The sequence below is a fragment of the Schistocerca americana genome, chromosome X, assembly GCF_021461395.2.
Source record: "Schistocerca americana isolate TAMUIC-IGC-003095 chromosome X, iqSchAmer2.1, whole genome shotgun sequence".
In the NCBI taxonomy this organism is placed as follows: domain Eukaryota; kingdom Metazoa; phylum Arthropoda; class Insecta; order Orthoptera; family Acrididae; genus Schistocerca; species Schistocerca americana.
This window is the reverse complement of record NC_060130.1, coordinates 799,185,564-799,206,124: the sequence shown is the minus strand read 5'-3', so window position 1 is coordinate 799,206,124 and position 20,561 is coordinate 799,185,564. Positions and strand designations below refer to the sequence as shown.

At 38.9% G+C, this 20,561-nt stretch overlaps 1 protein-coding gene across 4 annotated transcripts in view; it reads left to right on the top strand.

Annotated features, from left to right (window-relative positions):
- Positions 1 to 20,561, top strand: part of LOC124555648 (inner nuclear membrane protein Man1) — a 337,416-nt gene that overhangs the window by 91,883 nt on the left and 224,972 nt on the right. For 3 of the 4 annotated variants that reach the window (XR_006968574.1, XR_006968575.1, XM_047129631.1), the window contains exon 3: positions 19,860 to 20,053. Coding sequence is in view for 2 of the 4 variants with exons in the window: in XM_047129631.1 (XP_046985587.1) it covers positions 19,860 to 20,053 (194 nt within the window). In the remaining 2 variants the exon portion in view is untranslated. The remainder of the gene's footprint in view (positions 1 to 19,859; positions 20,054 to 20,561) is intronic. The other variant, XM_047129632.1, reaches the window with a different exon arrangement.

The window sequence follows — 20,561 nt, the reverse complement described above, 5'->3', positions numbered from 1 at the left end:
AGCCAATTTTTTTCCTCTAAGACTGTACATGTAACTGTAATGCACCTGATTGTGGCACCTGCCAAAAACCACATCGCCGTAGTAAACATTAGTAAAAAGGGAGTGAATCAGTAACAATTACTTCATAAATAAGTACCATATGTTTCAAAGATATTGTATATAATGTATTATAGTGTGGAATGCGTTAAGTTTAGAGTCAGTTTCATTGTCTATATATTTGAGGTGGTTTGGAGAGTGTTTGTTATGTGATATGACCAAAGCATTCCATGTACTCAACTAATTGGTGAACAGTGATTGTGGTTTTCTCACTAAAGCTCATGGGTGTACTAAAATTGATTTTTACTGTCCAGAGTGTAAAATTGACTTGTTATAAACATATTTCATGTTACATATGCCAGGCAGCATGTTGAAGGCTATTTGCGCTTTGTATCATGTATGAATGTTATGTTCAAAACTAAACTGATTCTTGATTAATTAAATAACTTAATTAATTTTGTTTTTGTATGAATGATAAGCAGCAAGGTTGCTTGTGAAATTTTATTTTCCACTGACAGACAAATTTTGAGACAGTACAATGTCATTGTCAGGGCACTTTCATATTTTTACATTAAACAAATAGTGATATTTCAAATGATAGTGCACAGCAATAAGTCGTCCTTTTCTTGCAAGTTTTATTTGGCAAATCTAGATTTCAGCTAGTGCCTAGCTATTATCAATGCACCATTTTATAGTATCAATGCATGTTCTAATATGTCAGTCCTCTGTTGTTAGGGCTTCCGTCATATTTCTTTCAAGAATATCGTATGTAAGGTAACCTGATAAATATTGGTAGTGTATGTTTAGTTCATTGCTAGATATAGCATTCCACGTCATAAGTTCATGCACATTAAATTTTTCTTTATTTCAGTACAGGAAGAGAAAGAGAACTCAATTTGTTCAAATCAATCTTATTTTTTTCCATACATTCCAAGTTTTCTTTCTGTGAAATAAGTAAGCAATGTTTCTATCTTCACTTAATAAGTGCCCTTCAAAAATATTTGTAAGTGGAAAACATCATCAACTTTAAATCACAGTAATAAATATGTCTAAGTAGTATAATCTTAGGCAATAATAAATATTCATTTAGTTTTTCTCTTTAGCAGATAAATTATTTAGCAGTTCTTTCAGATGTTGTGAGGGTGTTGTGCAAATTTGCTTCACTTCCTTCCATTCTGATTTTCAAGCAGCTTGGCAGTTTCCTAATGTTTTGTCCCAGTCATCACTGTTAAATTTCCGGTTTGACCTAGTTCATTTGTTGTTGCATACATTTTAGTAGCACATCATACTTGTGGTACTTGAATATAGTCTGTCTGTAAACTCGTGAGTGAGTGAGCGAGTGAGTCACCGTTCTGCCCACCCAACTACATCACAAGGGTCTTCTACAAGCTGTATCACAAGTTGTACTGGCCCTACCGTGGCGTGCACTTTATATCCGTAGAGACAGTGTGTAGAGACAGTGTGTAGAGACATCTGGGTAGCATTTATTTTTAGACACGTGTGTTAACACCAAACGGAATACGAAAGATGATTGTCTTGTTCTGAAAGAGAATGATATAGAGTAAATTATAGTAATGTAGGAACATAAGTCAGGATTCTTGTATCCACTACTAATATAGACCAGAATGCATGTTCATGTGCTATCTCCTCCTAAAATGGTGCATATATTCTGATAGAATGCTGAAGACCATATATTGCAGTTATTCAGTTATTCTCTAGAACTTAGACTTATTCTTACTCTGTGTTGCTATGAAGAGGTGGAAGTTTTCTATGCAGGCCTGTGTTCAGAGACAATAATTCTTGCTGCACAAGAAGTGTTTAAAAAGTAACAAAGAATTTGTAATTTCATGTGTTGTGTGAGTCTGATTCAAACCAATTTTTTGTTATTGTGTTTGTAAACATGTCTGAAAAGTTTCTGTACAGTGTTAGGCATATTGAATGTTTAGTCTGTTGTCAGCTGTAAAAACAAAGGTTGGGGTGTTTTGGTAGTATCGGCAATTATTTATTTTAAGGGGGGATAGGGGGATGAGAGAATTTGTATTAAATTTTGCTATAAGAATGAAATAAAGTGCATCTAACTTTTAAAAATGTAATAATGCTTTTGGTAAGTATGCTATGAGCAAAAAAAAAAAAAAAAAAAACTGGTTTGTAAGTAGTACAAGCATTTCGAAGAAGGCTGTAAGGGCACAGAAGTTGACGAGTACCCTGGATGCCCCAACCTATCATCAGTCGATGAAATTGTGGAAGAAGTGAAAGAAATGACTATGAAAGATCGCCAAATTGCAGTCAGAGAAGTCAGTGACGTTTGCATATCAGTGGGCTCATGCCACAAAATCGTTTCAGATGTTTCATGTAAATTTGTTCCAAAATTGTTGAATTTTGAATTAAACACCGGGAAGTGCAAGTTTCTGAGGAGTCACTAGATGAAGTCAACAGTGATATAGAACTATTGAAAAGAGTCGTAATAGGTGACAAAACATGAGTTGACACAAATGATGACAAAACTAAAGTTCAATCGTCCCAGTGGAGGCAGCTTTGTTTGCCAAGACTGATAAAAGCTTGAGAAGTACAATCAAATATGGAGGTCTTGCGTTTGTGCTCTCAGTGTTCTTCGATTTTAACGTTAGGTTGTACCATGAGTTCTTGTTACAAAGTGCAATGAACAATAAGAAGTATTACTTAAAACTTAAATGTCATTTGTGTGAAGGAATCCGTAACAAAGCCTGGATTCTTGGCATGGGAATTAGTGGATTTTGCACCACGATAATGTACCTGCTCACATTTGGTTGTTTGTTCATGAATTTTGCCCAAAAACGATGTTGTAATGATGCCCTAGCTTCCACATTTGCTTCATGTCACACTCTTTTTGTTCTCAAAAATAAATTTAACTTCAAAGGGCAGTATTTTACAAGCATAGATTAGATTAAAAGCATGTCACTGATAGGACTAAAAACAGATGTCACAAAGATGTAGTTTCAGAACTGTTTTGGGTTTTGGAAAAAGAGCTGGCATAAGTGTGTAATATGCAATGGGGAATATTTTGAAGAGAATAACATTGATGTAAACCAATAAGTAAAGCAAGAATTAGGTCCAGTACCCGCCACAGTAATCCTGTTGCTTCTACTACATTGTCCTTTATGCTGTCAGTGGCAATGCCCAGACAACATTTTCTAAAAGTAATGTTGCTGTCCACCCAAGTTTCGTCAGTATAGCAGAACTTTCTGCCTTGCTCTTTTAATTTCCTGACTTATGTCAAGTATTTGCATGGCCGGTCAAATACATCAGTTACGTCTATCACAATCTCTTTTACTTACAGATCCATTTCATGCCATGTCTGGTGCAAAACAACTTTCTGCCAGGGAAAATGAAGGTTTTTTGTTGTTGTGTTGGAATAAGTAATTTAGTTAATGTTGGCATTAGTTTTTGATTGATGTGAAAGTTGTCCATCATTTGTTCAATTATTGATTGTTTATAATTGTCTATACCGATTGGTTTCCTCCCACAGTTCTTAACACTTGTTCTTCATGAATCGAGTAAACCATGTGGTTTATTTTTGCATTTCTTTTTGATACGTCCCATTGTGACATGGCTGACTTTTGTATAAAATGCAGCCTTTGTTTGGGACTGGCAGCGTAGCCAACAGTTCTTTTTGTTTCACCTCTGTAATACAAGCTGTAATTACGTTACATGATTGAACACTCTTTACTCTGAAAATACCTGTCCTTCTATTGTGTTCATTTTCTTGTGAATAACAAAATATGTCACAAAACGCACAAACTGAATTGACTAATGCTAGAGACTAAAAATCTCATGAGCACAATCAACTTAAATGACCATACACTGCACTACCCTTTCAGACAGGCAACTGGCAACTGATTTTTGGGTGTGCTTATAGGTCAGTTGCAGGGTCCTTCCTGAAAAGGCTACTACCCCCACCAAGAGCGCTGCTCACTTGTGAGTTTGCCGATAGACTATAAGGACCACACTTTTGATACGATGACTCTATCAGTGGGCCAGTGATAATTAAATGGCTTTGAAAACAAGTGTGCTATTGAAGACACTGCAGCTGGTCCTGACAAACTAGCTCACTGAAAGTTGTGGAATTGCATGTCGATGAAAGAAATAATAGCAATTTAAGTGTTGTAAAGTTCAGTAAACAATATATGTAAGGCAAGTAATCACACTACATGGATGCTGAAATAGTTTCCCTCATTGTATTTGATGATGCAGTGTTGTAATCACTAGACTTGTATTTTGGAGTAGATGGCCAGAATTTTTCACTCAACACTTCCAATGTAGGTTACAATGCATAATGCATCATCTTTTCTACCCTCTATCATAAACTGAATATTCAGATAGAGCCAATGTAGGTACTTAAGAATATTACTTAATATCTTGATGAAGTTCTGTGGGTGGAGGTCTGTGTGGATATGGAAATCTACAGTAATAATTACTATGTGATAAAAGCCATCACCATTGTGGATACCTGTGGGTATCTGCAGTAATAATTACTTTGTGGTTAAATCCTAAAATATAGTGCCAGTATATGCCTTACATGCACTCCCCCCGACCCCTCGCCCCACAAACTCTCACAGCGATCAAAAGTATCTGGACATCTATTAGTAGACATTAATATGGGGCATGTCCACCATCACCTTTATGACAGCTTAAACTGTGCCTTAACAGGGTGTATAAATGTCTGTGGAGAAATGGGAGGCCATTCTTCCTCAAGGCACTGGGGTCTGGGATGAAGTTGACATTCTAACTCATCTCAAATGTGTTTCACCAGGTTCAGATCAGGACTATGGGCAGGCCAGACCATTTCGTGAATGTTACTGTCCACAAACAGTTGTGTCACAGATGCTGCTTTATGACATTATGCATTGTCATGCTGAGACAAGGAATCGTCATCTCTGAACTGTTCCCCTACCATACACAGTACACAATTCTGTAGAAGTTGTTCATATTCTTTCAGAGTTAGCACTTTCTTAAGTGCAGTAAGGGGATAACACCCTTATCACAAAAAACACCCCCATACTGTAATAGTACCTTCACTGTTGGCACTAAAAACGTTTTCCAGGCAATCTTCAAACCAAAACTCTTCTGATGTATTGCCGCAGGGTATAGAGTGGTTCATCACTCCAAATGACTCATTTTGTGATCCATTGTTGAGTGGCATCACTCTTTACACCATCTTGTACAATGCATGACATTGACTGCAGGAATGAATGTCTTGTGAGGAGCTATTCAAAATTGTGACCCTTCTTTCGAACTCACTGTACACAGTCATTGTGCTAGCTGGACTGGTGGTAGCTATTCGGAACTCTTTCCACTGATTTCATGTGTTTTTTTTTTTTTTTTTTTTTTTTTTTTTTTTTTTTTTTTTTTTTTTTTTTTTTTTTTTTTTTTACAATCCTTCTCCACAATGCTGGATGGTCTCTCTCAGTACATGAGGTCTACCTGGGTCTGGTTTATTTTCAGTTGTTCCTTTGTGTGTCCATTTCATAGTTGGCTTGCACAGCTTTAGAAGAGTTGAAATTTCCTTAATATATTTTTGTTATGCAGATGACTTCCAGAGACTAGTCCATGATTGAAGTCACTGAGATATCCTGACCAACCCAAACTGTGTTTACTACTTCTCTACTCACAACAAGATACTCTCCAGTTCGTTTTATATTGGTGGATCTGCCTCTCATGACATCTAGTGCTCAATTCCACATTACATAGAGATGTACGGATGCTTTTGATCAGATAGTGTATAAATAGTGTTTGATATAAAATCAGTGACCTATCAGTCTTTCTCTTATAATATAGTTACAAGTACACAGCACAACACAGCACAGGACAGCATGTTACATTGAGAAGTATAGCACATTACAGTGATTTAACATTCTGGTTAATTGATGTAAATTTTATAAGAAAATTGTATGACTAGCATTTAACAGTATCCAAGATGTGACAACGTGTAACAAGACTTCATTTGGCTTTTCACTGTTGCAGAAATGGCCCAAGAAAATTCGATAAAAACTGTTTCAGTAATTATGTCAGAGCAATGCGACATAAGCCGCTTGTGCACACGCTCTCCTGCCCCCTACTCTCTCTCTCTCTCTCTCTCTCTCTCCCTCTCTCTCCCTCTCTCTCCCTCTCTCTCCCTCTCCCCCTCCCTCCCTCCCTCCCTCCCTCCCTCCCTTCCCCCCCCCCCTCCCCCCTCCGCTCTGTGTCCCCTCACTGTCCCCACTGCCTTCTCCTCCTCCTCCTCCCCCTCCCCCTCCCTATCAGGTGGGAAACAGGATGGAGGGTTGGGGAGAGGTGACTGGTGACTACAAGGGAGAAGCAGCAAAATCACAGATAGAAATGTGGCACTGGTGAGCTCATTCTGGCCGAAAGTAGAGGAAGTTGTGCGCAGCCCATTGTGGCAGGAAGAGTGTATCAGGAGGAGGACAGAGCAAGGGGATACTCCAGAGAAGTGGATGTGGCTGTAGGATGTGTGAAGTTGGGTCGTGGGCCAGGGGTGGAGGTGGGCCTGAGGGCAGGGGCTTGTACAAATTGAGACCAAGAGGATTATGGCATCTAATTATGTGTTGCAATGGTGCCTCCCATGTGCTTTTTGTGAAGCAGCCATGAAAAAGCATATATTGGGCTTATTAGTGTGTTGTGCTACTGGGTGGTCAGCTTTACTCTTGGCCACAGTTGATTGGTGGTCATTCCCACTTAAAATCCTGTGCAGTAATTGAAGCAGAATTGGTATGATATGTCCGCTTTCGCAGATGGCCCTGCATTGGATGGGATAGGATAAGATAAGCCTGTGATGGGAATGGTCTAGGATGTGTTGGATACGTTTATCGGACAGGTCTTGCGCCAAGGCCTTCAACAGGAGTAGGACCAATGTGTCAAGGGACTGGGAGTAAGATGTTTGTAAAAATGGGCTAAGATATTGCATAGTTCAAGCGAGAAACAATACCTTTTTGGGAGTGGTAGGAATGGTTCTGGGTAGAATGTTTCTCATTGCCAGAGATGGTGATAAATAGTTGAAGCCCTGGAAAGGAATATAGTTCAGTTGTTCCAGTCCAGGATGATGTTGGGTAGCTAGTTCCTGGGGTGGTTGCAGGATTGGGGTGTGTATGTGTGGGTATGGTATTGAGAAATCTTTCTGTTGACTAGGTTTAAGTTGTAATGCTTGTCTGGCAAGCCCTTTGCAAGATTTAAACCAACCATGACAACTGATCCATATCTTTCACCAGGTCTTTACCATTTATCATTGTGCCCAAAAATGAGGAACATTGTACTCAAAATCCTTTCCATCAATCCCAAAATGGTATTCCATTGCCTGCCTAGTGTACACTTTGAAAGGGCACGGCCGACTTCCTTCCCCATCCTTCCATAATCCGATGAGACCGATGACCCCACTGTTTGCTCTCTTTCCCAACCCCAACCCAACCTAGTCTACAGAGTATTGTAGTCCATCTTTACGTCACACCTACTCCCAATCCCTTACCCTACCCCTTGGAAGACTCATTGCAAGACCTCGAATACATCCTTTCAGCACGTACTATTAGAGTCCTATCACAATATTATCCTATCCTATTGGAGCCAGGGCCACCTGTGAAAGCAGTCATGTCAAATAGCATCTCTGCTGTGTAAGTTCTGCACATCATGTTATGTGGATGTGACAACAAACCAGCTGTCCACCACCTGAATGAATGGCCACCTCCAAAGCGTAGCCGAGAGCAGAGTTACCCACCCAGTGGCAGAACCCATTGCTTAGCACAGATAGTTAAATTTATATCAATGGCTGCTTCACAACTCGTGCCACGTCCAGATCCTCTCCCCCCCCCCCTCCCCCCCCCCCCCCCCCGATCTTGCCCTGATAACATTAGCTTCTCTCTTTGGAGGGGGGGGGGGGGCAGACACGTGCCAAGTTCTATCTTGTTTATGTGTCTAGTGATATTGATGTCCCAGCACCACTACTTTTCTGTGAGTTATTACCTTTACTCCTTAAATTATTTACATTCCACCAAGGACTTTCCATTAACATATTTTTATGATAGGCTATATTCTATTAAAATGTGATTATGATCACGCACAGCTTTCTTAGACAACAGTGTGTAAATTATGAGCTCCAACTTAAGCTGATGAAAGTTGTGACCATGTACATTCCTAACATCAGAGCTCCAGCATACAGAAAGCATCAAAGTTGTTTACAAAATTGTACTACGTGTTTGTAGATGGGGATAATTTATTTGTTGATGAGGACAGCATTTTCTTCATCTTTGCAACCCTCTTAACTGTGGGATTTATACAACGCGATCTGGCAACAGCCTTGAGAAGTTGCTACCTTAACACCTGGGAGAAACTGAAGAATCACAATATTGGTGTGATACATTTACTAAGTGAATTGCTCCCAATAATATTAAAAAACAGTCCTAGGTTGCACAGTTCTATTTTTTAATATTAATCACAGTATAAGGTTGCTGTACCACCACTCCACAATGAAATGAAGTAAATTTTAACTGCCTCCTGTCTCCATATTTGTATTTAGAGCATTAGCTGAAACGGAAGTAGGATGCAGTCACTTACTATTTCTTGTTGAATTTTCAGTTATTGTGATATTGGTGCTAGATTCAGAGAGAGCATCCTTAATCACAAAATGGTGCTTAAAACAGTCATGTTTTATTAGCTTATTAAGCAGAATGCACTCAAATTAGATCCTGGTATTAACACAGGTGCAAATAGCATTACACTTTGAGGGTACCACTTATTTGGGAGAAGCATTCCATTTATATTAGGTGACCCTCTTACCCAACATGACTACTAGATGCAGCCATGACATTAAGTATCAATTATGTATCTTTGTTTATGAGAGTATTGTATTGTTATGTGTAAGCAGATGCTCATTATTTGATAAATTTCATGTCTGAACAAATATCATCACTTTGAATGCAAATACTAGTTTTGCTCTCCACAAGTACATCTCAGTAAATTCTAATGTCTTTTGTTAGTGCAAAATATCATTGTTTTTATATTTTTAGGTGTCATTGGCAAATTCTGTCCATCTGTAACAGCTGTTTTTGAAAGAAAATGCTAAATGTTGCCACTTATGAATAATCAAAGAACCCATGGGTGGTCCACAAAATTAATCTAAATATTGTGAAGTAAAATAGTTCCTCACTCAGTTCGCTGTGCAGGAACTGATCGGAAAAGAAAATTATAACATTGTTAGTAGTAAATAAGATGTTGGATTGAATCTGTATTATATGAAAAACTGTGTTGTTCTGTAGAAAGCATATGAAAACTAGAAACGAAATAGGCTGTGTATGATACAGGGTGTTTATAAATGAATATTGGGGTTTTAATGCTTAATAATATTTATTACATTAACCTTACAGTTATAAATGATATGTCAAATGAAAGAACAACTCAAACAGTTTTACCAAGAACCTTATAAATGTTCAATGTGAGCGCCATTTGTCTTGCTACAATCATTGAAGATACACTTATCAACATTTGGGAAGAACTCGGCTATAGACTTGATGTGTGCTGTGTGACAAATGGTGCTCACATTGAACATTTATAAGGTTCTTGGGAAAACTGTTTGAGTTGCTCTTTCATTTGACATATCATTTATAACTGTAAGTTTAATATAATAAATATTATAAAGTGTTAAAACCCTGATATTCATTTATAAACACCCTGTATTCTGGAGACAACAGTTCTGACAAAATTAAATCAGTGCCATGGGAATGTTCCTATTGCCAACTATGGACCTTGCCGAGGGGGTGGCTTGATTGTCTCAACAATATAGATAGCCATACTGTAGGTGAAACCACAATTGGAGGGGGGGGGTGTAAACCTTGTTGAGGCCAGTTGTACATTTGGTTCCTGAAAAGGGGCAGCAGCCTTTTCAGTATTTGTGTGTGCAACAGTCTGGATGATGGACTAATCTGGCCTTGTAACATTAGCCACCATGGCCTTGCTGTGCTGGTACTGGGAAAAGCCAGTATTTTTTCCGGGGTTAAATAGTCCCTCACTCTGATCTTCCAGTGGGGACTACTCAGGATGATATTCTCATTCCTCATTCGGATATGGAAATTAGAAAATATAAAAAGGGGATAGGTTGAAGTTAAATATGATGGGAGTAAGTGAAGTATGGTGGCAGGATGACAGGTCTTCTGGTCAGGTGAGTACAGAGCTGTATATACAAAATCAAGTAGGTCAGTGCAGAAGTAGGTGTAGTAATGAATAAGAAAATAGGAATACCAGTGAGGTACTATGAACAGTGTAGTAAACACATCATCATAGCCAAGAAAGTCATGAAGCCAACAGCACCATAGTAGTAAAAGTTTATATGCCAGCTAGCTCCACAGATAATGAACAGATTGGAAGAATACGTATGATGAGTGAAAAGAAATTATTCAGATGGTTAAGGAAGAGGAAGAGAAAGAAAAATTGTAGGTGAATGTGGACTGGTGTAAAGGAGTGAAAGTGAAACCTGCCGGGTAGAATTTCTCATGGAGCACAATTTAGTCATTGCTAACACTTGGTTTAAGAACCATGAAAGAAGATTGTATACATGGAAGAGAAATGGGGACACTGGAAGGCTTCAGATTGATCATATAATGGTAATACAGAGTCTTCATAACCAGATTTTAAATTGTAAGGTGTTTCCTGGGGCTCTGACTATGATTTATTGCTCATGAACTATTGATTGAAACTGAGTAAATTGCAAAAAGGTCAGAAATTAAGGTGATGTGAGGTGGATAAATTGGAAAAAAAAACACAAGTTGTTGAGTGATTCAAAGGGAGCATTAGGCAGTGATTGACCGAAGCTGGAATACCACAGAAGATAAATGAGCAGCATGGAGAGATGAAATACAGGCAGTGAAGACAGTAGGGGCTCAAATAGATAAAAAGACTTTACCTATTACGAGCCCATGGATAACACAAGAGATACTGAATTTGAGAAAAGGAGAAAATATAAAAATACAACAAATGAAGCACATAAAAATACAAAAAATGAAGCACATAAAAGGGAATACAGATGTCTAAAAAGTGAGATTGGCAGATGTGCAAAGCACCTAAGCTGGAATGATTAGAAGACAAGTGCAAGACTGTAGATGCATATATAACAAGGGGGAGACCATTAGAAAAAACAGAAGCAACTGTTTGAATATAAAGGACTCAAATGGCAAGCCAATACTAAGAAAAGAAGGGAGATCTGAAAGGTGGAAGAAACATACAGAGCGACTCTACAAGGAAAGTGAAGTTGGAGACAATATAACAGAAAGGGAAGAGGAAGTTGGTGAAGATGAAATTGCAGATATGATACTGCAAGAATTTGACCGAGCACTGAAGGGCCTAAGTCGAAACAAAGCCGGAGGAGTGGACTACTTTCCTCAATAATTATTGAGACCCTTGGGAGAGCCAATGATGACAAAACTACTGGTGTGCAAGACATGTGAGACAGGTGAAATACTCTGATTTTAAGAAGAATGTAGTAATGCTGAAGAAAGCAGGTGTTGATAGGTGTGAATATTACTGCACTATGAGGGTGTGCTGAAAAGTAATGCCTCCAAATTTTTAATATGAAAAATCTTAAAGCTTTTTAAATAAAATAAAAGGCTATGTCTTTATTCTTCATGTCTACATATTCAAAGCTCTCTGCTGGTAGAGGGCTCTTAATTGAAGGGTGTAACATGTTGGTGTGTAATTTAGCTATACCATTGCATGGAAAATAGCGTGCTGTAATTGAATTTCGCATCACTCTCTACTTCAGCATGATACGACCACACATCAGCACTACGAGACTGCAACAATCCGACACCCTGGCTTCAGTCGTTGATCACCCCGGCTTGGCCCCATGAGATTTTCATATGTCTCCAAAACTTGAAGTTTTGTATCCCACCTGGAAGGCGGCGCGTGGGTCTGCTAATGGAAACTGAAAGGTTGGCCGAATGAAGGCAGCGAGTAGGAGCAGGTGAGATAAAACACGTCGGTAATGCAGTATGAATTTAAATCAGCTTTACTCTAGCAAGAAGAATACATAACTTTGCAATGAGGTGCGAAGTGTCCCGTCTGTCTGCTCTTGATGAAATGGGCAGACTCTGAAGTGACACTCGTAGAGTTCTGCACAGCACTAACTAGAGGGCGGTGTCTGTCGTAGTGCCAACCTAATAACTTTAATACACCGTGGCGTCGTTGCTATCGATACCACATAAAGAATACCTTTGAGGACTTCCCTTTGATAGTGATGAAATGGTGCAAACAGAGGTGAAGTTGTGACTCTGTCAACAATGTAAAACATTCTGCTGTGACAGTATCAATAAAGTGGTGTCTTGTTGGGAGAAAAGTGTTCATCGCCAGGGTGATTATGTTGAGAAATAAATATGTATACATGAAGAATAAAGATGTAGAATGCTAATAACATTTGTTTTATTTAAAAAGGCTTAAGAGTTTTCACATAAAAATTTGGAGGTGTTGCTTTTCAGCACACCTGTGTATCGGTTTAATAAGTCGTGGTTTGAAAATATGAACAAAAAAAAAAATTGTTTACGGAAGAATGGAAAAACTGGTATGAGGGTATTTCAAAAAATAAGTTATACTTGTCGTCCCATGCTAAGACCATTGCACAACAAGAATGGTGCATTGCTGCAGATAGAGTTCTGCTGCAGTATCGATAACAGGTGCACCTTAGTGTAGGAGTGAAATTGCACAGTTACTGTAGACACACATACACGAAAATATAAGTACATGGGACAGTACAGCTCTTGTGGGCGAGATAGAATACCATAAATTGTGTAACAGAATTGATATTTGTGTATATATAGCAACAATAAAAAATTGCTAAATTATATTAGGAACAGTTGTGACATACATAAAACATTACAGACAAGAGCTAAAACTTGGTGAGTTGTAAAGCCCAGTTACTGTGGGTCAAAGCAGTGCTTTGAAATTTTTTGCCACATGGAGGCTGAGAGGCTTTTGAGAGCCATGTGAACCTTCTTTCGCTACACAAAAGTCACTTAAGGAGGCTGAAAGCTGCTGATCCACAAACGTCAAGGCAGTTTAAAGTGAGTACTTCAAAAACTTTTGTTACATAGCAAGCTTCTCTGCCACACTTTTATCGCCACAAGACTCTTTGTCAACATTTGTTGCCAACAACTTTGTTTGCCATCTCTACTAGCAAGTGATTGTTGATCACAAGTTCTACATCTGTCAGAATCCAAGCATTCATGTCTTTCTGAACAAGTTCAGCTTAATTTGAAAGCCGTTTATTTGTTACTGTCAGATTCTCAATATCATCATACTTTTCATAGTTAGCAGATTACTCCACAATGATTTTATGGTTTTTTTCCCAAACTGTATTCCAAAGTACTGGGTTATTCTGAAATACCTCCAGGTTTTTGGAAGGCGACTGTGTGAAAACTAAAAGACGTACAGAGAATATACACACATCAGTGGATGAGAGCATGTCTCCAAGTTTAACACACATTACATGTGCTCACTATGGGCACCATTTTTGACATGTCAAAAGTAAATGTGACAGTCAAGCTCTTGTCATATCCATCCTAATGTGTTATGGTTGATATTGGCATCCTCATTAATTATCCCCTTATGCATTTCACAACTTTCCCAAATTAAGTGGCAATGGAGGCAGGAACACACACCTTCAACATAACCATATAAGAACAATTCACATGGAGTTAAGTCATGTGACCAGGGGCCACTGAAGTAGTAGTCAGGATGGAAAGCATGTTCAGCCCAACGCTGTGGCGGTTATGCATTGAGGGAACAGTAAGTGTGAAAGAAAATGTGATTGAGCACCACCTTGTTGCAAAATGAAATCTCCACTGTCATGCTATATAATAATTTTGTGTGCATCGGTGACCAGGTGCAAATGTTGAAATTGGGCACTACTTGGCCAACTTTCCCCTCCTCAGAGTCTCTGTAATCTTCTAGTTAAGTTTGTAATCAGAAACATGTGTCATTCCTCGTGAATTTTCACAACGTTGAGAGGTAAAGGCTAGGTTACAGGTAGACTGAAAAATTTCTGTGCTTTGACCAGGATTTGAGATCACAGCCTCTTGATTTTGAGGCATGGGCTTTACCAACAGGCCACCAGGCTGTTGTGCTATAATTGTAGTATAAGCCATTGCTGAAGCATGTCCAGGTACACAGTACCAGTCACTGTTTTCTCTGCAAAGAAAAATGACCCTTAAACTTTTGAAGAGGTCATGGCACAAAACTGGCTTTAGGTTAATCATGAATGTGTTCCATAATCTCATGTACACATTCTGTATCCCAGACACACACACATTATGATGATACGCCTTCCCAGACACATGGAATGTGGGTTTGACACTGAAAAGCATCTTCTGTGAAAGACAGTCTTCTTCCAGTAGCCACTGGAAGTCATTGCAAGTCAGAACCGAGCTCATTGTCACATGTAGTCAGTGTATGTAACAACTGCAGCTGGTATGGGTTGACATGCAAAAGTTTGAGTAAAATGTGCCATACAGTTTATCATAGTAACTGCAATTCTCTGTTAACATGTGTCATTGATTTCTTTGAGCTCCTGATGAATGATTCCTGCATGCACTTCACCTTACCTGCTCACGGTCCCAGTCAACCACATAAGCAGCCAGTGTCGTGCAATTTGTTGCTATTGAACCATCACAACTGACTCACATTTAGCAAATTCTAGGGCACAGTATGCCTGCATCGCTCCATTATACACTGTATTCTGACACTCCTGCTGCCTAGTGGTGCACACTGCAACTATACTATGGTGCACATTATGGATCAAAGCTATCCACTGATAAGTGTCATTTTTCTGTATATCTTGTGGTTTTTGTGTAGTAGTGTTCTGAAACCCAAGAAGTACATATAGTTGCTCAATATTAGTGTGCTTGACATACGAGGGTAGTTTGAAAATTTCTCGGAATCACCACAAGAGGCTAGTGCAATGAGATGTTCACGTGATATTCATTGTACTGTTGCCTGTGAACATGTACCACGTCAGTGCTCTTGGAAGAGAGCTGTGGCAGTAACATGACTCTGTTGTTGTTCCCACGTAGTGATTTGCGAAGATCGAAAAAATCGAAATTCGAGCAGTGATTAAGTACTTCGTAAAGAAAGGTATGAAAGCAAAGGACATTCATGCTGATTTGCAGAGTACACTGGGGGATTCTGCTCCTTCATAATCAACTGTTGCCAAGTGGATAAATGAATTTAAATTTGATCAGTAGAGGTTAGATGATGATGCGCACGGTGGTCGACCAAGATGTGTCACTACTCCAGAAATCATTGCAAAAGTTCACAAGATGGTCATGGAGGATCACCGATTGAAAGTGCGTGGAATTGCTCCCGCTTGCCAGATGTCTTCTGAAAGGATGTACCACAATTATACTGAAGAATTATAAATGAAAAACTTATCTGCAAGATTGGTGCCGCGACTCTTAACACTGGATCAAAAACGCATGAGAATGGACATATCAGAACAATGTTTGGCCAGTTTTGGGAGAAAAGAACAAGATTTTTTGCACCGGTTTGTGACCACAGATGAAACTGTCAAAGCAGTGGAAACATGCTGATTCTCCACCACCAAAGAAAGCAAAGACAATTCCTTTGGTGGGAAAGGTAATGGCATCAGTGTTCTGGGATGCGAAGGGGACTCTGTTTGTAGATTATCTCCCCACTGGGCAAACAATTACTGGAGAATACTATGCTAACCTCCTGGACAAATTGCAACAAAAGATACGCGAAAAAATGCCATGTTTAGCAAGGAAGTAAGTCTATCTTCCATCAAGACAATGCTCACGCACACACGTGCTGCCGCCATGGCAAAATTACACGAACTAAGGTATGAATTGTTGCCACACTCACCTTATTCACCTGATACTTCCATCTCTTCCCAAAACTGAAAATTTTACTTGGTAGACAGAATTCACTTCAAATGAAGGCCTGGAGGAAACTCATTTTCGAGATGGGATCAAGGCACTGGAGAATTGTTGGACCAAGTGCATTAATCTGCAAGGAGGCTACACTGAAAAATAAAAAAAGTTTCAGTGATGTAAGTACTCTTCTTCTTTTGCGTTCCAAGAACTTTTCAAACCACCCTCGTATATGGGATGTGCGCATTCATGGAAAGGTATGTTGTCACAGTGATTCAGAAGCAGTTCTTGAAGGCGTAGTCAATAGTGTCACTTAAAGTTTTAATAATTCTTTGTTTCATTAGCTAAATTAGGCTTGTTTCATTGTGTGGGAGAAATTACTTATTTTTTTGCATTTCGATTGCGTTTCACTTTGGTGAGATAGAATGTTGTCCAACAAGGGCAGAGATTTTAATGGAAACCGCTGAGACATGAGGTGTTAAACAACTTTAAAGACAAACTACTAACAAAACTAATCACAAAAGAAATTTACAGACTTTTATGCACTTTGATGATTTTTGTAGTGGATGAAGAGACTTGTAAGGACTTTTTTCAGAAACCATGGCTTGCTAGATTTACCAATGACCTAAAGTAGGAAGATGTGAGTGATGGTTTATTAGTACAGGTCATTACAATCAATTGCTCTTTATTCGTTTTAGCACCTGTGACACTTGTCATTTTGCTCCATTAATGTTTTAAATGGTAAAATTTTAAAATTTTAACTCGTCTCATCAGCGTTATATGAGTCATAAAAGTATACAACACTCTTTCTCCCCCAAATCTTGAAAATCGTCATAAAACAGATCAGATGCCAAGTCATTTGGAGCTAAGTTTTTACCTGAGAAAGGAGGTGCTCAATAAAAAAAGGGGTGTGCCCAATAAAATATTTGCAACCTATTTAGCGAACCTTCACTTGCCAGTTATTTTTTCTCATCCAGTGTCTTCTCTTTAACCATACTTACGGAACAGACTTCGATTCTTCTATAAATTTGTCAAATATTTTTCTTCCATCACCAGTGGTTAGAATATTTACAACATACTCACTAGCTACTGAATAGTTCATTGCCACTGTCAGTATGTTTTATTGCTTCTAATGTCTTTCGAAGTGAAACCAGTATGTATTTCTTTCAGTCTTACGACATTCTCTGACATAATTTTTGGTAAGGTGCCATTTGAACTCTGCCAGAAAACTAACACTCTAACATGAAAACACAATGATTTTTCTGGGTTTCTTAAAAAAAGTTAATACACACACATAATTATATATCAGTGTATAATAGAGAACAGCTAATAATGCCGCAAGAGAGTATTTTTTCTGGAATCTCTGGTATGTGTTTATGTACAATTGGACTGGAATCATAATGCAATAATAATAATAGAAAAGTCTTTTAATGTCAGTAGATGTTCCAGACCAGCAAATGTAAAAGCTTAATAGCAAGGCAAGTTTACTAGTCTCCTATAAGCCTCAGAATATTAATAGGAGAATTGGAAACTATAACCTGCATATTCCTCCCTTACATATTTGAATTCTTGGATGATTTGTACCCTGATAATTGAGACACTGCTGTATTATGCTATTAGGAAGGTTACAGAGGCCACTTCTATGTGAGCTGTTATTTATTGCATTGGAATAAGTTCACTGGAGCACGAAACAAAGGTCAATAAGTTCACAATAAAATAAAGTGATTGTCCTGCGCCACAAGAAAATCAAAGTCCTGAGCCACAAGAAAAGAAAAAAACTCGAACAATTAATTCATAGTTCACACAGCATTAGGCCAATTGCAATATAGTAACGCAAGCATAGCGATATTGATAGAGGGTGATGAGGTTTGCCGTAATAGTTAGTTAGTTCACTAGTATAAATAAATATATCAGTCTGTAAGTGTCAAAGCATGATTATTCTCAAGCAATCTCACACTCAGGTGTTGTCTACACGCGCAACAGTAAGAACAGTCTGCTTTGTTATTGGCGGGGTCTGTAAATATAGTGTTGTCCTCTAGGGAGACATTGGTTGGATCAGAACACGGTGTCAACTGACTCACAGAGAATGAGACCATACTTATGGTCGCTCAGGCTTAAATCAGTTGGCTAGCTGGCCTTTTGATAGGTAGGCAGGAGATGCTATGTTTCCCTCTCAGTGTTTTCTTCGCTTGTTGATAGTTACACATCTTCCACCAATACCAGTGGGGTTATGAGATCCCTCCCTATTGAATCAACACATAGGGCCAAAACCAGCTCTGCCAGTGTGGGAGAGGACAGTGAGATGCCAGTGGATGGTTGCTTGAGGAAGTCCCTATTATCAGTTCCAGATCAACAGTGTAGTCCCTAGATAGTGGTGGTGGAACCAGAGCTAGAGGCTCCAGAGGCTGTGTGGGAACTTCAGAAGAAGGCCACACTAATGCTGTGTTGTGCAGATGATGGGTGTTGGTTCTTTCCATCCCACTCCTGCAGGGAACCCCAATGGACACTGATCCATGAAACCACCAGCCCTGGATGTGCTGGATCAGTGACTCTTGGGCTTGTTGTAGGTGGAATGGACAGAAGAGACACCAGTCATCTGTGATGAGCAGTTGTAGGGCCTGGTGCAGAGATTGTCACTGTTGTGGTGACCTTCTGAATGAGGGAGACATCTAACTGGAGTGCTGCAACCAAAGCTGGTTGTTGTGTCTGCACAGCATCCCTCATTCAGTTACTACCAGAACCAGCTTGTGCCCCTGTTGCACTGTGATGTACTCCCAGATTCGACCCAGGGTGTGCTTGAAGGTGCACCCCTGATACTGGGGCACTCACACAAAACAGTGTTGCTTCCTCTGCAGTCCGGTGGTGGAAAGAGAAGATCCAGTAGAGTCCAGTGAGGATGGCCAAGCAATAAGTCTGCTAGGCTAGACCATGTATTGACATTAACCTCTAGGAAGCTAAAAAGATATTTAGACCGCTAACTGATGGTAGAAGTAGAGTATATAAACAGCAGACGTGAAATGACAAGAAACACTTTCATGAAAGGAGAAATATCGTAACATCTGTTGTAATTTAAAAGTTAGTATTTTCTGAAAGTCTATGTCTGGAGTGTGTAGTTTTGCATGGAAGTGAAACTTGGACATAAATATTACAGACAGGGAGAGAATAGAAGCATTTGAAATGTGGTGCAACTGAAGAATGCAAATTATTTGGGCAGATCTGATAACTAATGAAGAGATACTAAATCTAATTGAGGAAAAAGAAATTTGTGGCACAATTTGAATAAAAGAAGGGATCAGTTAATAGGTCAGATCATTGAGGCCTCAAGGAACAGTTAATTTAGCTATGGAGGGAAGTGTAGGACTTAACAATTGCAGGGGCCGATTAAGGCATGACTACAGTAAGGAGGTTCAAGTGGATTTAGGTTGCAGTATTTATGCTGAGATGAAGAGACTTGCACAGAATAGACTGTCATGGAGAGCGACATCAAACTAGTCTTTGGACTGGAAATCACAGCAACAAACACCTGGTTATATGAAGGGTCCAGGAGAGAACTTAAATTCTAGAAGGAATTTTAGTAAATTTATTTGATAATGTGTGTACTCCATGAAGAATTTGTAATTATCTGATACTACCTGTAAATTGTTTCTTTGCATTTGTGGATGAAGTGGTATTTTTTTTATTCATGCTGTGTGCAGTAAATATCCCAGTTACAGTTTTGAAGAAACAAGAATTGACATAAGGATATTTCACGGTCATTTTTTGTTAAAGGTTACTTGATCAGTAGGTACACCTTGTAAAATTTTGTCATTGGTGTTTTGAATTAAATATTACAGCATTAATTAAATGTTTGTAAAGTACAGTAACCATTTAGTCAGTCTTGACACTCACTTCACAGAAATTGCAACAGAATTATATCATTATATATTTTGTCAGCAGGTTTGGCAGTTTGGAACGACAAGGTAACAGAACTATAGAAAGTTTCCCGACAACGGAAGAGAGGAATTGGTTTTCACGAAATTGTCAAGTTGTGCCGAAGACACTTGTTTTGATTGTGATGCTTTTTTTCCTTGGCCTGGGAGTATCATATGCAGCTCTAGGAAGAGTTAAGTCATACCGGAGTCACACAGGTAAGTCTGAAAAGAAATAGAATCTGAGGCAATATTCTTATATGTGGACACCATTTTTTTAAATGCTGCTATGTATGATACCTTGAGCAGATTTAAATACTTTATGTAAATTACAAGTGTGAGAATGCTTCATTTCGTGTCCTGATACTTAGGAATATTTGTTGGTTGGTGTATACTACATATTTACTGCACCACCACCACCACTTTCCAGAATCTGTTTAGCCCTGAAAGCATTTCCAATAACATGTGCTATCATCTGCTCTACTATGTGCTCATAATGCTAGACAGTACGTTTCATCAACACTTTTTGGCTGAATTTTTGTCTCTGCTGACAGGTCATGAAGCTGTTGCAAGATGGCAACTGATGGGTTGTGTCTTAGCTTCACCCAAATTTTCGTTTGTTTACTACACATTCATAGCTCTTAAAAGTTTTCTCTGTATTTATATGCAAGAGGGTATTTGGAACAATAAATGTCAGTGCTAAGCTTCAGTTCTTCATCAGGATAGA